Source organism: Danio aesculapii, chromosome 24 (genome assembly GCF_903798145.1).
Source record: "Danio aesculapii chromosome 24, fDanAes4.1, whole genome shotgun sequence".
Taxonomy (NCBI): Eukaryota; Metazoa; Chordata; class Actinopteri; order Cypriniformes; family Danionidae; genus Danio; species Danio aesculapii.
In genome coordinates, this window is record NC_079458.1 from 15,290,502 (window position 1) to 15,313,087 (window position 22,586).

General features: G+C 35.0%; 1 protein-coding gene across 1 annotated transcript; it reads left to right on the forward strand.

Moving 5' to 3' along the window:
* Positions 1–421: 421 nt before the first annotated feature.
* slc7a14b (solute carrier family 7 member 14b) lies at positions 422–15,441 on the forward strand. The gene is given in 11 exon segments (XM_056450109.1): positions 422–741; positions 2,632–2,868; positions 4,238–4,360; positions 4,363–4,428; positions 4,431–4,453; positions 6,484–6,502; positions 6,505–6,629; positions 8,598–8,816; positions 12,088–12,535; positions 12,538–12,915; positions 15,131–15,441. Coding segments are annotated over 11 exon segments (2,247 nt in total). The 5' UTR covers positions 422–443.
* Positions 15,442–22,586: the final 7,145 nt, after the last annotated feature.

The following is a 22,586-nucleotide window of genomic DNA, read 5'->3' on the forward strand; positions in this document are numbered from 1 at the left end:
TTTTCCCTCTAGTCTGAAATATGACATTCTGTCCACCCTGCTCTCTCTATTAGTATATTAATGTCCACTGGATATCTGATGCTCTCCATATGCTAATCTGCAAGTTTAATGAGTCGTGCCACCATAGCAACATTTCACCTGAGCGAATGAACAGACACTTTCTATTGTCCCACTATGTATTGCAACATGCCACTCTGCAGCACCAAACAAAAAATGCTTGATTATTTTCCAAAATCTCTCAATGACATGCGATTCCTGTGCTTTCAGTATTTTTGCAGGATTCGGTATGGAGCAGCATGTTAATTGATCAGCTCATGGATCCTCTTTGAGACACAGAGAGAAAAAGCGAGAGAGAAACCAAAGAGGAGGAAGCAAAGAATCAGGCAGGAGACAATCAAACAAGACAAGTTTAGCAGAAAAAAACAGAAAAATCAGAGTAAAGGATGAGTGCTGTGTTTGCTAAACTGGACCCCAGGAGGATTGAGTGGGACTCGTCCTGGTATGGGCTCCACTCTCGGATCTTGCGCACCAAACCTGTGGACTCCATGCTGGAGGGTTCGGTTGATCTGCATGGGACCAGACTGGCAAGTGTGCTGACCACGGTGGACCTGGTGTCACTCGGGGTGGGCAGCTGCGTGGGCACTGGGATGTATGTGGTTGCCGGGCTTGTTGCAAAGGAAATGGCAGGACCTGGAGTGATCTTGTCTTTCATTATTGCAGCTGTGGCATCCATTCTGTCAGGTGAGACTTTATCAGCATTTTGCATTTAAACATTAGAGTGTCACAATAATGTGGAGCTCAACATCTGTCCAGTTGTTGTAGGGTTTTTAGATGTGTTGCATATGTAAGCTGGAGGCTGTGAGAGAAGGTTTTCATTGCTTGGATAAGATTGTTTTGGGATATGATTTTTTTGCTGAAAGACTTGGGTCAGATAGAGGTCAAATCAATTCATCTATATTTCTGTTGCGCTTTTACAATGTAGATTGTGTCAAAGCAGCTTCACATTGAAGATTATAGTAAATTGAAACAGTGTCAGTTCAGTTTTCAGTGTCAAACACTGAAGAGCAAATCCATCGATGTGCAGCTTCACAGGTCCTGAACCAAATGTCATATGTAAATGTCATGTACGTCTAAATCTAAGTTTATACATATTGGTTCAAGAAACAGGCTGTTCTGTCCACCTTCAAAATAAAGTAATAAAACAGTGAATTCTACAATAAAAGTATGATAATACATAAATGCAGATTTTTTTGTTTAGTTTTTTAAATACTTCAAATTGTTTATCTTGTTTCGAAAATTCACTTAATAGATCAATAAATAAGTAAAACAATAATTTTACCACATTTTTAAATATGAAAATACACATTAATGTATTAATAATAATTAATATTATAATAATTATAGTAATTATAAAGTTTTAGTTATTATTATTATTATTATTCAATTGTTCATTTTCCTTTGGCTCAGTCACTTTATTTATCAGGGCTCACCACAGCGGAATGAACCGCCAAGTTATCCAGCATATATTTTACGATGCCCTTCCAGCTGCAACCCATCACACATACACACTCAATCACACACTATGGCCAATTTAGCTTACCCAATTCATCTACAGTACATCTTTGGACTCGTGGGGGAAACCGGAGCACCTGAAAGAAACTCACACGAAAGAACCCGAAAGAAACCCATGCGAACACGGGGAGAACATGCAAACTCTACGCACTGCATCACCATGTTCCTAATAATACTAATACTACTACTACTACTAATAATAATAATATTAAGATAATTAAAACATGACATAAAAAATAAAATTATTACAAAACTGTGTTTACGTATAAAATGCTGATTATATATTTTCCAGCATCCAACGAGCAGGTTTTAAGGGAACATTTTCCAAGTAACATAGAGTTAAACTGTTGAGTTTTATCTTTTTGGGTCTAGCGGGAGCACTTTTAGCTTAGCTTAGCATAATTAGACAATTATCTCGCTCAAACGTGTTTTCTATAAGTTTCCTATTTAAAGCTTGACACTTCTGTAGCTATATTGTTTACTAAGACTGACTGAAAAGGAAAAGTTGCTGTTTTCTAGGCTGATAAGGCTAGGAACTATATTCTCATCCTTAATAATCAAAGGTCCTTTGCTGCTGTACCATGGCAATGATATTACTCTGTGCCTGAAATAGTCACCAGCACCAAGCGCTATACTTGCACTACAAGTTAGAATCTGAGTAATATTAATATGGCTGCTGCAGTCAGGGTACAGCAGCAAAGTTCCTTTATTATTAGAAAAAATGAGCCTACAGTGCATCCAGTAAGTACTCATAGCGCTTCACCTTTTCTACATTTTTTTACAGCCTTATTCCAAAGGGGATTAAATTAATTTATTTCCTCAAAATTCTACACAAATAAAGGATATTAATCCATTTTGGAATAAGGCTGTTACGTAAAAAATGTGGAAAAAGTGAAGCGCTATGAATACTTTACGATGCACTGTACTTACAAAAAATGCCAACAAAAATACAAAACATAAAACAATTCCAGATCAATGCCAAAATATCAAAATTCAAAAATGTTGAATTCAAATGTGTATGAACTTGTCAGACAGCTGATCTCCTTTGTTTTTACACAGGTGTCTGCTATGCTGAGTTTGGTGTGAGAGTCCCTAAAACCACAGGCTCCGCCTACACATACAGTTATGTGACAGTGGGAGAATTTGTGGCCTTTTTTATTGGCTGGAATCTGATACTGGAGTACCTGATTGGTACTGCAGCAGGAGCCAGTGCGCTGAGCAGCATGTTTGACTCTTTAGCCAATCACACCATCAGCCGCTACATGATCAACCATCTAGGAACACTGAATGGCCTCGGTAAGTATAAGATGCTAGACAAATCAATTGTGTGGCTCATGTTGTCATTATTTAAGTCAATTCGTTTTACATTAGTCAATTCCAAACATTCAGTCAATTCAAAACACTACCATCGTTGTAGTTGTCGTTGTAGTAGTAGTAGTAGTAGTAGTAGTAGTAGTAGTAGTAGTAGTAGTAGTAATCGTTGTTGTGGTAGCAATAGTTGTCATAGTCGTAGTATTAGTAGTCATCCTAGTAGTAGTATTCAAAGTCATAGTAGTAGCAGTTGTCATAATAGTAGTAGTAGTTGTCGTAGTGTAGTAGTCATCGCCGTAGTAGTAGTCATAGTCGTAGTAGTCATAGTCTTGGTAGTAGTTGTCTAGTTGTAGTAGCAGTAGTCATCGTAGCAGTAGTAGTAGTGGTAGTCATAGTCGTAGTAATAATAGTTTTCATAGTCGTTGTAGTAGTAGTCGTCATAGTTGTAGCAGTTGTCGTAGTAGTTGTAGTAGTAGGGGTAGTCATAGTTGTAGTAGTAGTCATCGTAGTAGTTGTAGTTGTCATAGTCGTAGTAGAGGTCGTTGTCGTCATAGTAGTAGTCAGAGTCGTAGTACTAATAGTCATTGTGATAGTAGTTGTCATTGTCATAATTGTAGCACTTGTCATCGTAGTAGTAGTCGTCATAACAGTAGTAGTAGTCAGTGTCAGACTGGCCATAGGGAGCAGCGGGACATTTCCCGGTGGCCTGGCGGTCAATCTGGCCTGCCACCGTGAGTCTGGCCTGCCGCGACATCATAGTAGTAGTAGTAGTCATCATCAACTGCCAAAGTTTATTTGCTGAAATTCGTATTAAAATTTGTTTTATTTGTATTGTGCAAAGTATATTTATAATGTTTTATGCACAGTATATATATATATATATATATATTGAAAAAGGGTAAAATAATAAAGGGTTGTATGAATGCTGTAATGTTTAAATCAATTTCCATTAAAAATGCGTGAAGGTCATGTGACCATCAGGAAGAACCAGGGAAGAAGCAGCAATCTCATTTCTCACAGGACGCGTTCTCTGTACTCGCGGTCTCCCGAGTTTGTTCTTCCGAGGTAACTTGGCAAGACTGGTCTCTACAAGAACGCGAGTCCGTTCTCTGCACTGCATTCTTGAAATTGAGAAACAGCCATTCATTCATTGCTCAGTACTGTTTCTTGATTCCTGGATTTCCTTGTTTTGCCTTGTCTGTTTTGAATCTGGACTAGGTGAGTGTCTGGTGGAGTGTACATATAGCTGGAGTGCCCTCCAGAGAGTCTGGTGGATACTCCAGCTAACACCTGTGACAGGTGCTGTAGTTTATCCATTCTACATGTTGATGTTTCCTCATGCATCTCCCTCCAGGTAAAGGAGAGGAATCGTACCCAGATCTGCTGGCTCTGCTGATCGCTTTGGTGGTGACTGTGATCATTGCTTTAGGCGTGAAAAATTCTGTGAGCTTCAATAATGTGTTGAATGTTGTTAACTTGGTGTGTGGGTCTTCATGGTGCTCGCCGGACTGTTTTTCCTCTCTGGAGCCAATTGGGAAGGTGGGAGGTCCTGCCCTATGGCTGGTCAGGGGTAAGAATATTTTTGTACGGTGACCAAGAGAGCCCAAACATGCTGCGAAGTTAAGAAAACATTGCAAATACAAATAACATCGACAAATTGAGATAACAGCTTCATGAATTTGACAATACACATGTTCACAAACTCCCAAAATACAGAAATGCACTTGGTTAAGAAAACACATTAGTTAGAAAAACATCTAATGCTGGGTTCACCAAACTGAAATCCGCAAATACAATCTTCTATGTCAGCTCAAAAAATTTAATTTACATGGAAAATTCTTATAAACAAAAAACATCCTGTGAGTAAACTAGAGAGAGATGTGATGAGTGTGTTTTCACATATAAGGCTCTAAGATAATAAGGCGCAAGACATGTTTGCCGCGATTTGTTGCTATTTTCAGACCAGTGCAACCTTATTTTCATGTTTTGCACCACGTTGTTTAAATAGCAATTCATTTGCACCACTTTGTGGACTTATGGGTGTGCTGGTCTATAATAGAGTATTTTGAAGAACTGAAATAGACCACGTTATTGACCAGCTGAAAGCAGGTCTAAAGTCCAGCGCAGAGCACGTTAGTTATGTGCCTATGTGGGTTCAAACGCTTACACATTGCTTAATACACACAGGATGTACGGCTATACACAAAATATCTTTACATATGAAAAAATTAAAGGAAATAAATGTTTACAAAAACATATTATTTTCTTCATGAAAATAAAGCGTCTTCATGCCTCCATGCCTTTTTTCAGGTCATTCATGATAATTTGCATTGTATAATGTTATTGTTAGTAGTAATATTATTTATTATATGAATATTTATATTTGTTTTAATAAAAACAAGTTTAGATTTGTCCATCTGTCAGGTTTTGGAGACGTATGCATCACCATATGGGGCATAAGAATAGGACACGTGTTTGGATATAACTCAGTTTTTTGACCGCACTTCGTTATTATTGTTCATTTATTCATTTGCTGGATATTAGAACTGAATTTAGAAATAGTCCTGAAACAAATCTTTGCACTTAACAACTGAAATTAAATATGTAGGCTAATGGATGTCTTCAGTGGAGTGCATACAACACCATTTCCTTATCCATGAAAGTAAGGAGTTGAAGTAAAGAGTAAAAGTAAAGTAAAGAGGAAGTAAAGAGGCAGAGTGGAGGAGGCACGTACTTCATCCTCGTGCTGCAGATGGTCTGTTTTCTTGCTAGTGAAGCGTTCAGTTTTTTCCACTTACAAAGTCCGCCATGTTAAATAACAAATGCACCATGACGTGATGCAACTGACTCTTAAAGGGAACGGGAGATGACACTTGATTGGTTTAATGCCACGTTATGCTCAAAACACACCCATAACTCATTAGAGAATAAGCACAACCCTGTTAGACCATGCGCCAGGGCGTAGACCGATTTTTCCGTCCTTAAAATAGTTTATCAGACTTTTGCTTAATGCTTTTGCGTTATGTGCTTTAGACTTTGCATCTTGACCATTAAATAGAGCCCTTAGTGTGAACCCAGCATAACAATTGAGATAACATCCTTATCGTTTTAACAACACATGAGGACGCAAATTCTCATTACATGCAAATACAGAAATGCACTGCAAATAGGGCAGACCACAATGGAAATGTGTTGGGGATCCCAAAAAGTGACAACCAACTACTCCCTGTTAAAGTCTGCTGTGTTGTCAGAGATCTGAGAGGTGAGTTTTTTTTGTTGATTTTAACGCCCTAATCTAACGGTACAGATTATTAGTGCTAAAAATAAACCAACAACAAGAAAGCATGTGTTTAAGACTATATAATAAACATAAAACTCATCTCTTAGATCACTGACAAACACCACAAACTCAAAAAGGAAATCAGCAAGTTTTTGCAGATTTGTCAAATTGTTTCTCATTTTCTTAGTGTTTTTCGATTTTACATTGGTTTTCTAACTTGTGTCACTTATGAGCTTTGTGGTCACCAAACATTTATCTTAATTTTAAGCAGTGTTTGCTGGAATGTCCATTGACTATAATAGAGATGACATGCTTTGCAGGTCATGCAAGGAGCTGCAACCGTTTCTACGCCTTCATTGGCTTTGATATCATCGCCACCACAGGAGAAGAGGCCAAGAGTCCTGACACTTCCATTCCATACGCCATAACAGCTTCTCTTGTCACCTGTCTCACAGCTTACGTCTCTGTGAGTAAACTTACTCCTCTCATTCAGAAATACTGTGGACTCAAGGAACATTTAATTAATTATTTGCTCTTATTATGTTGTTCTTATGCTTTAATAATTCATTAATTTTCTTTTCGGCGTAGTCCCTTTATAATCCGGGGTCGCCACAGCGGAATGAATCGCCAATTTATCCAGCATATGTTATACACATCGGATGCCCTTCCAGCCACAACCCATCTCTGGGAAACATCCATACACACTCACTCACACTTATTACACTACGGACAATTTAGCTTACCCAATCACCTGTATGGCATGTCTTTGGACTGCGGGGGGAAACCGGAGCAACCAGAGGAAAACCTATGCGAATGCAGGGAGATCATGCAAACTCCAACTGATCCAGCCGAGGCTCGAATCAGCGACCTTCTAGCTGTGAGGCAACAGCATACCTACTGTGCCACTGCCGTCGCCTGCTCTAATAATGCTCTTATTATATGCTTGATTTTTTCAATCAGAAAGGAGCTTTTTGTTTTCAAAACTTAGTGGTATAAAAGCAGGTAATAGTATCAGAAAATAGCATTGTGAAATACAACAAAGCAGAAATAGGATGTGGGACACGTGCTAATAGAGTTGGTGAATAAACTAACTTGAATGTAATGTATTTCATGTTTAAAAGCCAATTAGCTAAAGCCAATTATTTAATAAAAAAAGAATTGTATAATATATTTTTATTGCGTTAAAGGACAGTTCACCCAAAAATAAAAAAAATGACCTCATCACTTATTCTCTGTCATGTGGTTTTTAAACATTTATGAGTTTCTATCTTCTATTGAACACAAAAAGTTATTTGAAAAATGATAGTGCCTGGCAGATTTGACTTCTATACTATGAGAAAAATGACTTTAGAAGTCATTGGTAGGGCCAGACGGAATCTGCGGACGTTTTGTTGCTATTTCTGCAGAGAAAGTTTGCTAAAAATCTGCAGATTTCTGCCTGAATTATTTTGGGAGCATCATAACTAAAACCTTAATATGTGAAATAAAAAATATGATCTTTTTTACTTGTATTTAATGTTTACAATGCAAATCCAATTAGATTCACTTTATTTGGTAAACAAAGCAGGTCTCTCATATAATATCTATACTAAAAGACAGAAAATATTACTGTACAAACTGTATTGTATCTAAATCATAGAAACATTTTCATATTAGTCAATAATATTACTGTAATTCATTTAAAAACTGAATAAATATAGATTTACACACATTTACACAAGTAAATAAACAGAAATAATCATGGGCTAAAAATCTGGGAATCTGCGCGCGCATATTCTGTGTGGGCCTATTTGGGTGCCAGTTTGCAGAAATTTTTACAAGTTTTTGAACAAGGGAAGAATGAGTAAATGATGGCAGAATATAAATTTTTGTGTTAACTATCTCTTTAATATCATATGAGTAGTATTTATAATCAGTACCGATGGAACTGTATAATATGAAAACAGGAAAATATAATGACCTTTATTTTTGAGAACCTCGGTCCTTGTTTTTTTTTTTTTTTTAACAAATATGGACATTAAATATTTATAGGACAAAACTGCAAAAAATTTGTGCAATCATGCATGCAAGTGTTCCAGCCAATTTCGTATGAACTTACTTCAATGAATCACTAAAGCCCTTCAGAGCTGGACTGTAATTTATTCAAGCCCAATCCTGATCCCTAGAGCTAAAGACCTCTTCTCATCTTCCAATATTATTCTGAAAGTGATTTTCCTTTTGCTCTCCCTGAGGCAGATTAAATACAGTACGGTATGAATTTTCTTAATGTACAGTGGAATGGATGAATCTTCCTACAGCATCCATCCACAACCACACCTAGACATGAGATATGAAACAAGACTGTTGTCTAATGGTTATTTCAGGCACTGTATTAAAAATAATTCTTACAAACTGCTAAAAAAAAAATAACCCATTTGATCTGTTTATGTCTCAGGTGAGTGTGATTCTGACATTGTTGGTACCCTATAACCTGATGATGGCGATTTGCCCCGCTCATGAGATGTTTGCAGATCATGGCTTCCTGGCAGGGAAGTATATAGTAGCTGTGGGCGCAGTTGCAGGACTCACCGTCAGCCTGCTGGGATCTCTGTTTCCAATGCCAAGAGTCATCTACGCCATGGGCTGGCGATGGTCTGCTCTCTCAGGTAAACAAGTCATTTTAAGGATAGTCATTTCAATGACAGCCATGATGTTGCAGTGGTTTTTGGCCAAGCAAAACAAACTCAATCCTAATTTAAATGGGGGGAATACTAAAACTCTTAAAAACCTGTTTATACATTTTGAAATTTAAAGGGATAGTTCATACCTAAAATGAACATTTACTCATTATTTACTGACACCTCAAGTAGTTCAGACTTTTTTATGTTAGAAAACGGACAACCACTGACTTTTATATAGGGAAAAACTAATATTATTGAAGCCAATGGATACCGGTTTTCAACATTTTTCAAAATAACTTCATTTGTGTTCAACAGAAGAAACTCAAACAGGTTGTGACAAGTGAAGGGTGAGTGAATGATGAGGAAAAACTTCAGTTTTTAGGTGAACCATTCTTTTAAAACCAAACCTGACAGCAACTGTCTCATAGGTAGCAAACAGTTCTGCTTATAGCACCACCTTCAGTATACAGATAAGAATAAGCTTATTGGGGAATACTGCAACTGACCAATCACAATTAAGTATTTCAGAGGGAGATGTAATAAAAGACGCATAATGATATATGACTGACTATACAGTTGAAGTCAGAATTATTAACCCCCTGAATTATTAGTTTATTTTTTTCCAAATTTCTGTTTAACAAAGAGCAGATTTTTTTCAACAAATTTCTAAACAATAATTTTAATAACTCATTTCTTATTTGTTTTATCTTTGCCATGATTACAGTAAATAATATTTGGCTACATATGACACTTTTACACAGCTTAAAGTGACATTTAAAGGCTTAACTAGGGTAAATAGATTAACTAGGCAAGTTTAGGGTAGTTAGGCAAATCATTGTACATTGAGGATTAGTTCTGTTGATAATCGAAAATAATATAGCTTAAAGGGGCTAATAATATTGACCTTAAAATGCTTCTCCAGAAGAAAAAATATTATCGGACATACTGTGAAAATTTTCTTGCTCTGTTAAACATCATTTGGGAAATATTCAAAAAAGAAAAAATTCAAAGGGGGCTTATAATTCTGACTTCAACTGTACATTTGTTGAAGACATCCAAATTTGTAAAAAAAAAAAAAAAAAACACATTACCCATGATTCTGAAGCAAAAAAAAAGTGATCCAAAAGATCTTTTAGCTCCACCCACTCCCATGAAGCACCACAAATGACATAAAAGCGTCTCACTTTTCTTTCTTTCAAATTGCCTAAATGTTGGTATGTAATAAAAGCATATGAATTTATAGAGAAAAAAATAGAGGACTACTCTCTTGTTGCCTTATTTTCACCTTTTCTACAAATCAGTTTGTAATGTTGTTTCTCTTTGCTACTGGTTGGCTTGCTTGATGATGCATAACACTTCAGCAAAGACTTTTTAAACAATCTAAATGAGAAAAATGACTTGACCAAAAAATATAGTGGCACCAAAGAACTGTTGGTAATATCTTGTTTTTAGACATTATAAATGTGTGTTGCAGTTTTTCTCGTTCATAACAACATAAGCGACCCATCTTGAGTAATATAAAGCAGACCCATAGCCAGCCTGGTGAAGGGGTGGTTCTTTTTTCTCAAAAAGTGGACTTTTATTTATAGTTATTCACCTTATTCTCTAATTATGAAATAAGTGGCATTTTAAGCACTATTTTTTGCTGAAATAGCTTGTTGAATGGTCATCAAAACCATGCTTTTTGGTCAAAAATATTTTCTAAAGATTTAGAATAAAGAAATATGAACTTATTTTAACATAAAAGTTTATTACATCATATATCATTAGAAAAAAAGGAGCCTTTTGTCATTTACTAGCCCCTTACAAAGTGGCCAGCATATTCAACTGTTTCAACCATTTGAATAATAAACAACGAAAACATAATAATAAAAATAATTAAAGCTGAGCGATATGGCAAAAATGCAATCTTAATGTATATCTTCCATATTGAACGATAACGATATATATTTCAATATGAGTTGTTAATGCTTTTATGATTTAAAAGAGTACGCAACAATGACTGAAGCCACAAAAAATTAGAGGATCCATTTAAATGGCAAGACATTTTCAACCGATAAATTTCAGTGGCCAAATATTCGGTAGTATCGAATACTCTAATATCAACACACTCATAGATTCCCATTGTTGCACATTTCTGCTGTGTGCTTGGCTCTTAGATAAATATAGAGTATTATTGACATAAGTTTTATCGTGGTTTGATATAATATCGTTTATCGGCCCATGCAGCCCTAATATCAATATAGAGCTTCACATTTTTTCTAGCCTCTCTTGTAAAAAAGTCCATTTGAAAATTCTTGGATAACAACAGCAGCCTAATTAGTTTTAAATTAACGTTAATGTGGGCCACTTTAGGTCCTTCACACCTTTTTTATTGGTCAATTTTCTTTCAAGAATAAGATTTAGAATAAAAGTCTTTATTTACCAACAATACAGTACGTCAGTAGTGGTCTTAAAGCCTTTGATGGGTTATTTTCACAATTTATGATGGCATAGCAGTTAAAATAGGACAAATGAGCTCATGTATGGGACAAATTCTGGACCTTTGTCAGTGGGGAGTGGGTCTTCTGAACCACCCAAACTCCCCCTGGCTTCGAGCCTGTAAAGTCATGTCTACCGGATTCAACATTTGAAGTAGATCAAAAAAGTTGATCAAAATTGTCCTAAGACATGAATGGGTTTATGGGATAGTTAGGACAACTTTAGATGAAAGGTTTTGATCCACTTCGAATGTTGAATACTGTGTATACACAGTTAAAATCAGAACTATTAGCCCTCATGATTTATTAGCCCCCCTAACTAATTTTTAATAACTGATTTCTTTTATCTGAGCCATGATGAGTGTACATAATATTTTACTAGATATTACTAAAGATACTAGTATTCAGCTTAAAGTGACATTCATTTATAGGCTTAATTAGGTTAATGAGGCAAATCATTGTATAACGATGGTTTGTTTGTAGACAATGGGGAAAATATATAGCTTAAGGGGGCTATAATATTGACCTTAAAATAGTTTTTAAAAAATGTAAAACTGCTTTTATTCTAGCTGAAGTAAAACAAATAAGACTTTCTCCGGAAGAAAAAAAATTGTAGGAAATACTGTGAAAATTTCCTTGCTCTGTTAAACATCATTTGGAAAATATTTGAAAAAGAAATCACTAATCATTTTGACTTAAACTGTATTAGATATATTTTTCTTATGACAATTTCATTCCAGTGTATAATTGCATGTGTGTACACCAGGTTTCTGTCCTTCGTGAGCCCCACACAGAGACCCCAGTGGTGGCATGTGCTGTTTCGGGCTCTCTGGCTGCTCTGTTGGCTCTACTTGTAAGTCTGAGGGACCTGATCGAGATGATGTCCATCGGCACACTGCTGGCCTACACATGGTGTCCGTGTGTGCTCCTCCTGCGATATCAGCCTGACAGAGACGGCTTCACCAGTTTCCTAACAGAGGAGGAAGAGGAGGAACGCAGGAGGAAAGAAGAAATGATGGCAGCTAGTGAAAAAGACCTGAACTCACCTGGCGGAGAAGAGTACGCAGAAAACCCTTGTGGAGCTAAAAACCTTCCCTCTAACGGAGACGACAAACCTTGATGAAAAGTTGATTCTGGGGGCTACCAGTCAGAGAATCAGGGCTATGGCATTGGGAGAAAACGGCATAGAGTGGTGGACGACTCTGATGGACTCTTTAAACGTGTGTTGGGTCTTATTATTACACCATTCGGATGCGTTTGGGCCTGCCGAATGTAAGCGATAAGCCCACTCCTGCAACGGGACGCACTGTTACTTCTTGTGTCCTGCTTTTCTTCATCCTGACCTTCTTTCTCTGGACACTGGTCATCTATGGCTTTGACCGGGTTTCTGGAGGAGCACGCTGGGCGATCTTGCCTTTTATAATGACTGTAATCGTCCTCATGGTTACTTTGCTCATTATTATTCTTCGTCAGCCTGAGAACCCAAAGAAGCTGCCTTATATGGCGCCCTGTGTGCCGTTTGTGCCCACGGCTGCCATGCTGGTGAACATTTACCTCATGCTTAAGCTTTCCAGCATCACCTGGGTGCGCTTTGTGGTGTGGTGCTCACTAGGTAGGCCAGAACCTTTTTTATGTATTAATGAGCAATATGTTGATGTAGTTTGCCTTTAAGTGTGATGATTGTATTTACCAAACAAAAAACATACCCATTTGGGAAATAATTGGTATGAGTATCAGTTGCTGAAATTGTACTTGTCGCTAAAACAATATTATTTCACATTGAATTTAAAAATAACTGGGATTCCCCATTCCCCTGTTCGCACCATGTACGATAACTATAACAAAGTAAGGTTTTTGTTCACTTAAGTTTTTCCTTTTTCTAAATTTGCCATCCACAGAATCCTTGTACAGAGTCAGATGCTTAATTAGTTGTGATCAATTCAAACACTCCATTTAATCATTCAAAAAAGTCAAATATTGTGTTCATCGAGAGAAATTATGCCAAAATCTATTTCAGGAAATCAGTGGCATTTTGATACTTAGCTTGAAGTACTGCAGCCACATAACAAATTTGAACATGACTTAACATTACATCAAATCTATGGACACGTTTATTTTTTAACATGTAAAAATTCCAAATGAAAATGTTGGACTCAACTGCATTATTACAATTAATCAAGTCAATTATTTTGTATGATTTTTTTTTTAATTATTTAGATTGTTTTTTTTTCACAGAGCAATTTATGACAATCAGTATCAGTAGTGTTAAAATAAAAAAAGTAAAAATAAAAAGGAGAGTATTGAGCATTATAGAATAATAAAAAAGTCTTCATCTTTAAAGTTGTGATTGCACCCAATTTATTTGCTATAGAATATTTACTGTTTAAAATCATTGACGGTTCATTCCGCTGTGGGGACCCCAGATTAATAAATGGACTAAGCCGAAAAAAAAATGAATGAATAAATGAAGTAATAACATGTTTTTGTATAAGGATTTTTTTAAACCAAAATCTAACATCATTTTGAGGAAATAATAATAAAAAAAAATCTGTATTATCATGTTGTTACACCAAAAACAATGACTCAATGGTGAAGTAGACATGAAACCCAAAGTAATAATCTTTTTTCTATTTTTAAAAAAAAAGTCACACCCATTTAACAAAAAAAAAAAAAAACATAAAAAAATTCACACACACAAAAAAAAGAGTATTGATCATATATCGAATTTTAAAAAATTGGTATCCATCTGTAGTCATATTTGCAGCGAGATCAGTTGCTATAAAATGTATAGAGTCCTAAAGTAATAATATGTTTTTGTATAATGATTTAAAAAACAAAATCTTACTTTTGAGCAAATGAAAAAAACAAGAAATAATCAGTATTGGTATAGTTAAGATTGTAACAAAGTATCAGTATCGTATTGAATTGTAACAATTTAGTAACACCCATCTGTAAAGGCCTGTTTCCACCAAAACAATGACTCGGGGTGAAGTAATGACATCAAAACCAAAACCAAAGGATAATAATTTTTTTTTTTTTTTACAAAAAATTTACATAAAATTAAATTTAAGAAATAATCAGCATCAGTAGTGTTAAAATTACAAAAAAAGAATTGATCATATATCGATTTTAAAATGTAAAAAAAAATTGGTATCATCCATCTGTAAAGGCATGTTCGCACCAAGATCAGTTGCTATAAAATATATAGAGTGCTGAAGTAATAACTTGTTTTTGTTTGATGATTTTTTAAAAACCAAAATCAAACATTATTTTGAGCAAAGCAAATCAGTTCAGTAATAATCAGTATTGGTATCGTTAAGATTGTAACAAAAAGTATCAGTTATCGAATTATTACAATTTAGTAACACCCACCTGTAAAGGCCTGTTAGCACCAAAAACAATGACAGTAAATGACATGAAAACCAAAACCAAAGTATAAACAATTTTTACATTTCAACATTATTTAAAAACAAATCACAGCAATTTAAGGAATAATCAGTATCTGTAGTGTTCAAATAAAAAAAAAAAAGATGTATTGATCATGTATCGAATTTTTAAAAATGGTATCATTCATCTGTAAATGCATGTTCACACCAAGATCATTCAGAGTATATACAGGAATCAGAGAGTGAAATTTAATACCTTTTAAGACTCTTTCCCATACATTTTAAAACCTTATAACCACTTTTTAACCAGAAACACTGGCGAGATTTTAACTTAAAGTATATTTACTAAATATTCATGCAAGAAATTAATCCAAAACTAAAACATTATTCATATACTGATTAAAAATCTATTAGCTGACCCCGTCTCTCTTCATCCCACAGGTGTGCTGATCTATTTTAGCTACGGGATGTGGAACAGCTCTCTGGAGCTCAGCGCTAGAGAAGAAGCGGCTCATGCTAGCTCCTACCAGAGGTATGACACCGAGGTGGACGACAGCTTCAACGTCGAAGAAGACCTTCCTCCTGAGGAGAACGAAGAGGACGGACAGTACCAGGGCTGGGCGGCAGAGGAGCGTGGCTATCACTACCAGAAGCAGTACCAGGACGAGGAACAGAGTCACAATTACAGAAGCAAAGGCAGGACCAATAAAGGCTTTGAGGAGCTGGACAATGAAGAGTATTCCCCTGAGTGAGCTTATCCACTGCATTTAAAGGATGTCATTTTGCAGAGAAGATTATGTTCCTGGATCAGCGATATTTAGAAAAATGACGTGAATATTAAAAGGAAGATCATGACAATATATGATCCTGGAGCACAAAACCAGTCTTAAATGTCCTTTGAAATTAAAATAAATAAATAAATAAATCAAAATGTAGGGTGACGCAGTGGCGCAGTAGGGTGTGCTGTCACCTCACAGCAAGAAGGTCGCTGGTTCGAGCCTCGGCTGGGTCAGTTGGCATTACTGTGTGGAGTTTGCATGTTCTCCCTGCGTTCACGTAGGTTTCCCCCACAGTCCAAAGACATGTGGTATAGGTGAATTGGGTAGGCTAAATTGTCCATAGTGTATGAGTGTGAATAAGTGTGTATGTGTTCCCAGTGATGGGTTGCAGCTGGAAGGGCATCCGCTGCATAAAACAAATGCTGGATAAGTTGACGGTTCATTCCGCTGTGGCGATCTCGGATTAATAAAGGGACTAAGCCGAAAATAAATAAATGAATGAATGATAAAAATGTAGATGATAGTTTCAGTCTGTTAGTTTTAAGGATGACTATAAGCTAGTGTGCACCAAACACCCAAAGATTAGAGTTTGTCACTTCAGCCTAAAAGAATCAATGTTTTTTTTTTTTTACATCATCTCAAACTTCAGTTTCTCATCAAATCTTCTGACCAATCAAATGCTCTCTAAAATCTGACATGCCCCGCCCCCTTAAAGACACTTCTTATGTGCTTTTCATTTGATGCGCTTGAGCTAATCACTTGTTAAGTGTGACGTCACGCGAAGCGACTTCCGAGTCCAAGGGCCTTATCAACTGTATGGGGAAACTAACCACTGGTAATAACCGCCGCAATATATATCTCCATGTCTATTATCAGATTTACAGAAAGTGATTAATATTTTTTTAATTGTTTAAATATTTTTATAAATTGCTCAAATATTGGTGAATGTGATGCAGCAAGTCCAGAGTCTGTTATGTACACCATGATTTTCTATAAAAATTCACTTTATTGTGTGATATCACTAAAAAGTGGTCATGAACGAATATTTTCTCAATTCAAATGAGTAGCGGCTTGGACACGGAAACAGTTTCATACGTCACGACTTAACAAGCGGAACTTCCTCTCACTGGTGTAATAAAACAAAATGCTATTGGCTGTTTTTTTAAGGGGAGGAGTTATGCTATGTCCCGCCCTCTCCATTTTTTCAGTTGAGATTACGTCAAACATCAAATAAAAAGCACTTTTCGTAAAGCACTTTTAAAGCGCTTAACAAGACCTTTAGGCTAAAGATTTATTTGTAGAAATAGCCAAAATACACTGTTTGTAAATCTAAATTAGCGTTTTTTTTCTTTTATGCCAAAAAACATTTGAATATTAGATGATCATGCTCAATTAAGATATTTTTTGTAAATTCCACACTATAAATATGTCAAAGCGAATATCTGATTAGTAATGTGCATTGCTTAGAGCTTAATTTGGACAACTTTAAAGGGAATTTCCTCAGTATTTTTCCACATTTTCAAATATTTGTATATTAGCCACATATTGTCCTACTCTAACAAAACACATTCATTTCAATTGATTTACACTTATGACTGGTTTTGTGGTCCAGGGTCATTAATAAAAACACAGTTTTGATGAGAAAATAGGAAGTATATTTTGCGTAACAATGTAAGTCATGTTGTTTCCATAAAAACACAATATTTAACTAAAAATGGAAAACAAAATCCATTTTCACCATTTCTTTATAAAATCGTTATGGGCATCTGAAAACATTTTCATCTCTATAAGTTCAAAAACGGTGACGTTTGTACAGTGAATACTTGTCATTCAAAACAACAATGCAGGACTACAGGACTGTCTGTAAAGACGTCATGTGACATCGCCATCTACTGGCCTGGCATGCATACAACAACAGTTAGTTTCACAGATCCTTGTGAACAGGGATTACTTATGGAGTCAATTTAGGGCCATATATACTTGCAAAATAAAAGAAAGTTTTGCAATCAAAAAAAAAGTATTGAGCAAAAAATACATAAATAAGTGCAAATCTCCAAAAATCACAAAGCCAAAATATTTAAAAAAAATCTAATTTGCAAACAAAAAAGAACTGCAAAAAAACCCGAAAAAAATTTGCAATAAAAAAACTAATATATTTGCAAAAAAAATATATATCTATATTTTTTAACATTTAACATTTGCTTTTTAGTCAATCGTGAGTTAGCGATGCTGTTTTCACTTTGCACTTAACATTTCTGCGCGTTTCACTTTGTGGCCCTGATTTGACAAGGGCTGAGTCAAGGGAATTTGGGCATTTATGACAGGACCGGACCTGCCGCCATTTAAGCTACGTCATCATTTGCTTGCCAACCGCCATAAAACTTTGAAGAAACAGAAACAGAAACATGGCTGAGCAGAGGCACATGAGAGAAGTTCAGGTATGTCTAATTAATAATTAGTTGATAGTAGCCCCCTTGTCAAATCAGGGCCACAAGTGAAACACACAGAAATGTGAACTGCAAAGTGAAAACAGCATCGCAAACTCACGATTGACTAAAAAGAAAATCTAAATGAGCTTTGACTGGACACGTTTGTAAAGGCAATGCTATAAAAATGTTTTGCAAAAATATATCGTTTTTTTATTGCAAATATTAGAGTTTTTTTTGCACTACTTGATTTTTTGGGGGGGGTTTTACAGTTCTTTTTTGTTTGCAAATTTAATTTTTATTTCTCAAAGCTTAAATTTTCCCTTTGCAGTTCTTTATTTTTGTTAGCAAAAATACATTTTATTTCTCAAAAATGTATTGTCACTTTGCGATTTTTGGAGATTTGCTTTTTTTTTTTTTTTTGCTCAATACTTTTTTGTTTGCAAAACTGTCTTTTATTTTGCAAGTAAATATGGCTCTAGATTGACTCCATAATTACTCGGACATCACTGCAATCTGTGTGTAAAAAAAAAATAAATAAATAAAAAACGGAAAGGAAAAACTTGAGTTTTTTTACTGCACAACTGTTGTGTAAACATAGCGTAATGACAAAACCTTCAAGATTTTATAACAAGGTTTATTTTTTTGCTTATTTTTCCACTCATAATAACAATAATAGACATATTAGTAGCCATTTTAATGTGTTATCAAACGGTCATAGTTGCTATGACAAAGATTTGATATTTCCTATTTACTTTTTCATATTGGCTCACCAAAAATAAAAATGCACAATTGTCTGCTGTATGATTTGGTTCATTTTCATTTCATGACAAAAAAGTGACAAAATTGTAGTTACATGACATGCAAAATAATTATAGATAAGATTTTTACTAGAAAAAAACTGAAAAAGTATAAAAATAAGCACTTTATAAATGAAGAATTCAAGAGACTTTGCTGTAAAAAAGGTGATTAGTTGACTCCTTACAAAAAGTAAACCTTTTGCCTTAACATTATTAAGAAAAAACTATGGCCATAATTATTTAAAAGCATTAAAATGTATTTTTAAAATAAATGGACAAAGTAAATTAACTAATTGCTTTTTAGTGTGTTTTTTTTTAAACGTTAATCCAGGAACATTTTCTACTTGACAAAATTGATCACTAAAGGATTTTCTAGGTTTGATAATGTTGTTAATCATCTTTCTCTAATTACAATAATTTTGTGTGTATTTTTAGTGAACTCAAAACAATATTTGTTCTTGAACAGGTACTTATTAAACACATTTGCACTTGTGATGGATAAGCTACTTATCTAGAGGGATGTGTTTTATTAAGGCTTCATAAGTGCCTTAAAATAAACAATCCACTAAAATCAAATAGGAGTTTAGAAATGAAACCAAATGAATGTTTTTATTTGATGTGAGTTGCTGTTTAATTGTTGTTAATTGACAAATTTATACAATCCTCTTTTACCAAAACCTCAGGTTGCATCCTTAAAGCTTTACTACACATTCTGAAAACCCCCCGTAAAGAAGCATGGAGTGGACTTTTCACCTTGCATCATCTCCACAGCTGTGTTTGATCTAAAATCTCCAGCTCTCCCTTGAATTTGAAGGGGAAATATTATGATTGGCTCCCTGTGAAAGCTTAATAGTTCTGAAAATATTTAGCGACACTGAAATCAAATTCTTTCTGCGTCGATTTGTAGAAATGTCTTACTCTTGCGGTTTCACCCTTGTTTAGGTTTGCGCGAGGATATTACATTTCATCCTTACAGCTATGCGCGTAAAATCGGTCTGATTCAGAACACATGTAAATACACAGAGATCAAGAGTTACGTGTTTTAAAGGATACACAAATGTATTTCAAGCGGAATATTAAAATTAATATATTTTACAAGCACAGATGGTGTCTTTTTTGTGTCTTTAGTCATAACAGTAATAATGTATAATTATTTGTGTATTTTTCTAATCATTTCTTAATACTTTGGTCAGTTTGTCAAAACTCTTCACACTGTGAAGATACTAGGGTGAATTTTAAAAAGCAGAGAGCTTTGTTTTGTTGAGACTTTATGAAAAGTTGCATAGATCTGTTTGACTTTAGTTTTTTATGCCCTTGATTATTATTGAGTGAAAAAAATGGAAGTGAAAAAAAATAGTGCTGTGTCAAAGCGGTGTGAAGACTTTCAAAAAAAATTATGAAATTATTAAGTGATTTTTTTTTTTAATTATTAAAAATAATGACCATGTCGGTGGCAAAAGTCTAGTGGTTTAATTTAGTTTAGTTTTTTGTTTACAAGGTCAATGCACAATAAACATTACTGTAAAATGTGCCAGAATTAGCCAAGAATGGCTGTTTTTCATCTGTAGACCCCTTACACAATGTTAAGTCACACCTAAAATAGAAGCACAGAATAATAAATACAATTTGATATATAAAATACAATTAAAAAGTAAAAAACAACAGACTGATGGCAGCAGAAAAGGACAAAAGATGTCAAGATCACAGTACTAATGCTGACAATGCTGATTTGTCACTAACCAATTTTTAACAAGAGACTGAAAAAAACAAAAAGTAAGTGCACCGACATATAGCACCATGGTGCTCACTGCGACCCGAGTTCGATTCCCAGCTTAAGGTCCTTTGCCATCCCTTCCCCTTTCTCTGCTTCCAATACTTTCCTGTCTGTAACCTCCACTGTTCTATCCAAATTAAAGATGAAACAAAATTGTATTAATTAAAATGAATAAGTAATGACTGTAAATCAGTGTAACATGATACTGTAACATTATGTATTTACATATAGAGACATGGTTTTATTACCGTAAAGGTAACCAAGTTGTTTGTTACTATTTGGTTACCATGATTCTAAACAACAATCCTATTTTTGTAGATATGAAATTTGGACCCATATCTATAACTCTTATATTTATTTAAAGCTGATATGTAATCCACTTTATGTGGGACAGTAAATACAAATCTTGATGTATCTAAAGCCCGGTCAGATCATGATGAATTTGTCACGATTTCGGCACGGTTTTCGTAACGACAAATGGGCATTGTGATACAAGGTTCAATCGTTTCTTCTTGTGTTACATGGCATAGTTCATGACAAACAATACCATGCCTGCGACGCCTCACGACACCATCGCAGAAAGTCTAGCATGATTTTTTTCTCGTCTTCATGATGAGATCCGTCACGTGTGTGACGCTGTGCAATAGGAGCACATAATTTCTCGATTATATCAGCGGGTGCTGCCCTTAATGCACCGGTCAAGTAATCAAAAAACAGGCTGCATATTTACGTATGGGTGTTTAAGATCAATCTTTGGTTATGCAAACTTTAACTACCTCTTCTAAAATTTTAAGGTGTTTTAAGCAATATTATCTCACAGACTAGCACAAATATGCAGACATCTTCATTCTCACAACAAGTTTCTGAGTTCTCTCATCCTTCCAACAGAGTTTGTTCTTCCGAGGTAATCTGGGAACATGTTCAGTGCTGCGAATGCATTGTAAAAGCATTTCCTGCTTATTACAATTTGTCATTAACAGTGAAAGCAGTTTAATATAGGCTTCTCTAAACTGTGAATATTTCACTTTAATTTAATTTAGCCTAGAAGATTATTATTTTATTTAACAAAACATCACAATCTCACGGCAATTTGTTTTTGGCGCATATAGCGGACTTGTTTGAAACGCATCTCCCCAAATGTTATTCGTTATTCTTGTTTATAGATAACTGACCAACAGAACATACATTAAAATTAAGATAAAAATTATACAAAATGAAATGTGTTTCAAAAAGGGAAAAATATATACAATTATTTTTGTTTGTGCCCATTCACTATTTAACTACGGGTGGATGATTTGTTCGCTCTGAGGAAAATAAGGATTTAATAAATGCTTCACTGTGATTGTTGTATCACAAACCTCAGTTATATATTACAATGTTTAAATATGTTATTATTTTAAAGATTATGCATTGAGCATCTGATTTTTCCTTGCTGCTGATGTGCTTTCATTTTCTCCATCTCACTCGCGGCAAGTTTAGGCAAGGGAGAGTTTAATAAGCAACCCATGGCAGGAAAATATACATTCAGATTTTAAAGAAAATATCTTAATATTGAAAAAAGTACCATTAGTTGATCCTATCCATGTTGTAAGGAATGCCCTTATAATATAGTTATTAGATGTTTGCAAGCATCAGTGTTTATTAAGATTGAAGTAAGATAAAAAAAAATGTGAAATTGAGATAAGAAATATTGTTTTAGCAACACTTGTGACTGCTATGGGTAATATCGCTCGTCGTAGATGTAACAGGATGACTGATCTTGAAGGCTTGTGTAGTCTGGCACATTTGTTACCCACGACGACAAGTCAGCATTTTATCCAGAAAAAAAATCTGACATCATGACTGATAATAAAAACTGTGTGATCTGACCGGGGCTTTATGTGGATAAACTGACAGAAATAATGCAGATTTATTTTCTTATTTGGCCAATAATAATAGTATGCGTCGCAACTAGACTTTGCATCAGGAATACAAGCGCATGTTTGTTTCTGTGAATCACACATATGAACACTTGAACATTTGTTGTGAAATTGTATGACGTTATGACATTTTATTGGTCTTTATTATTCTTGTGACACCATGTCCTGGTTTTAGTTTATTTGGATGTCTTCCATATAA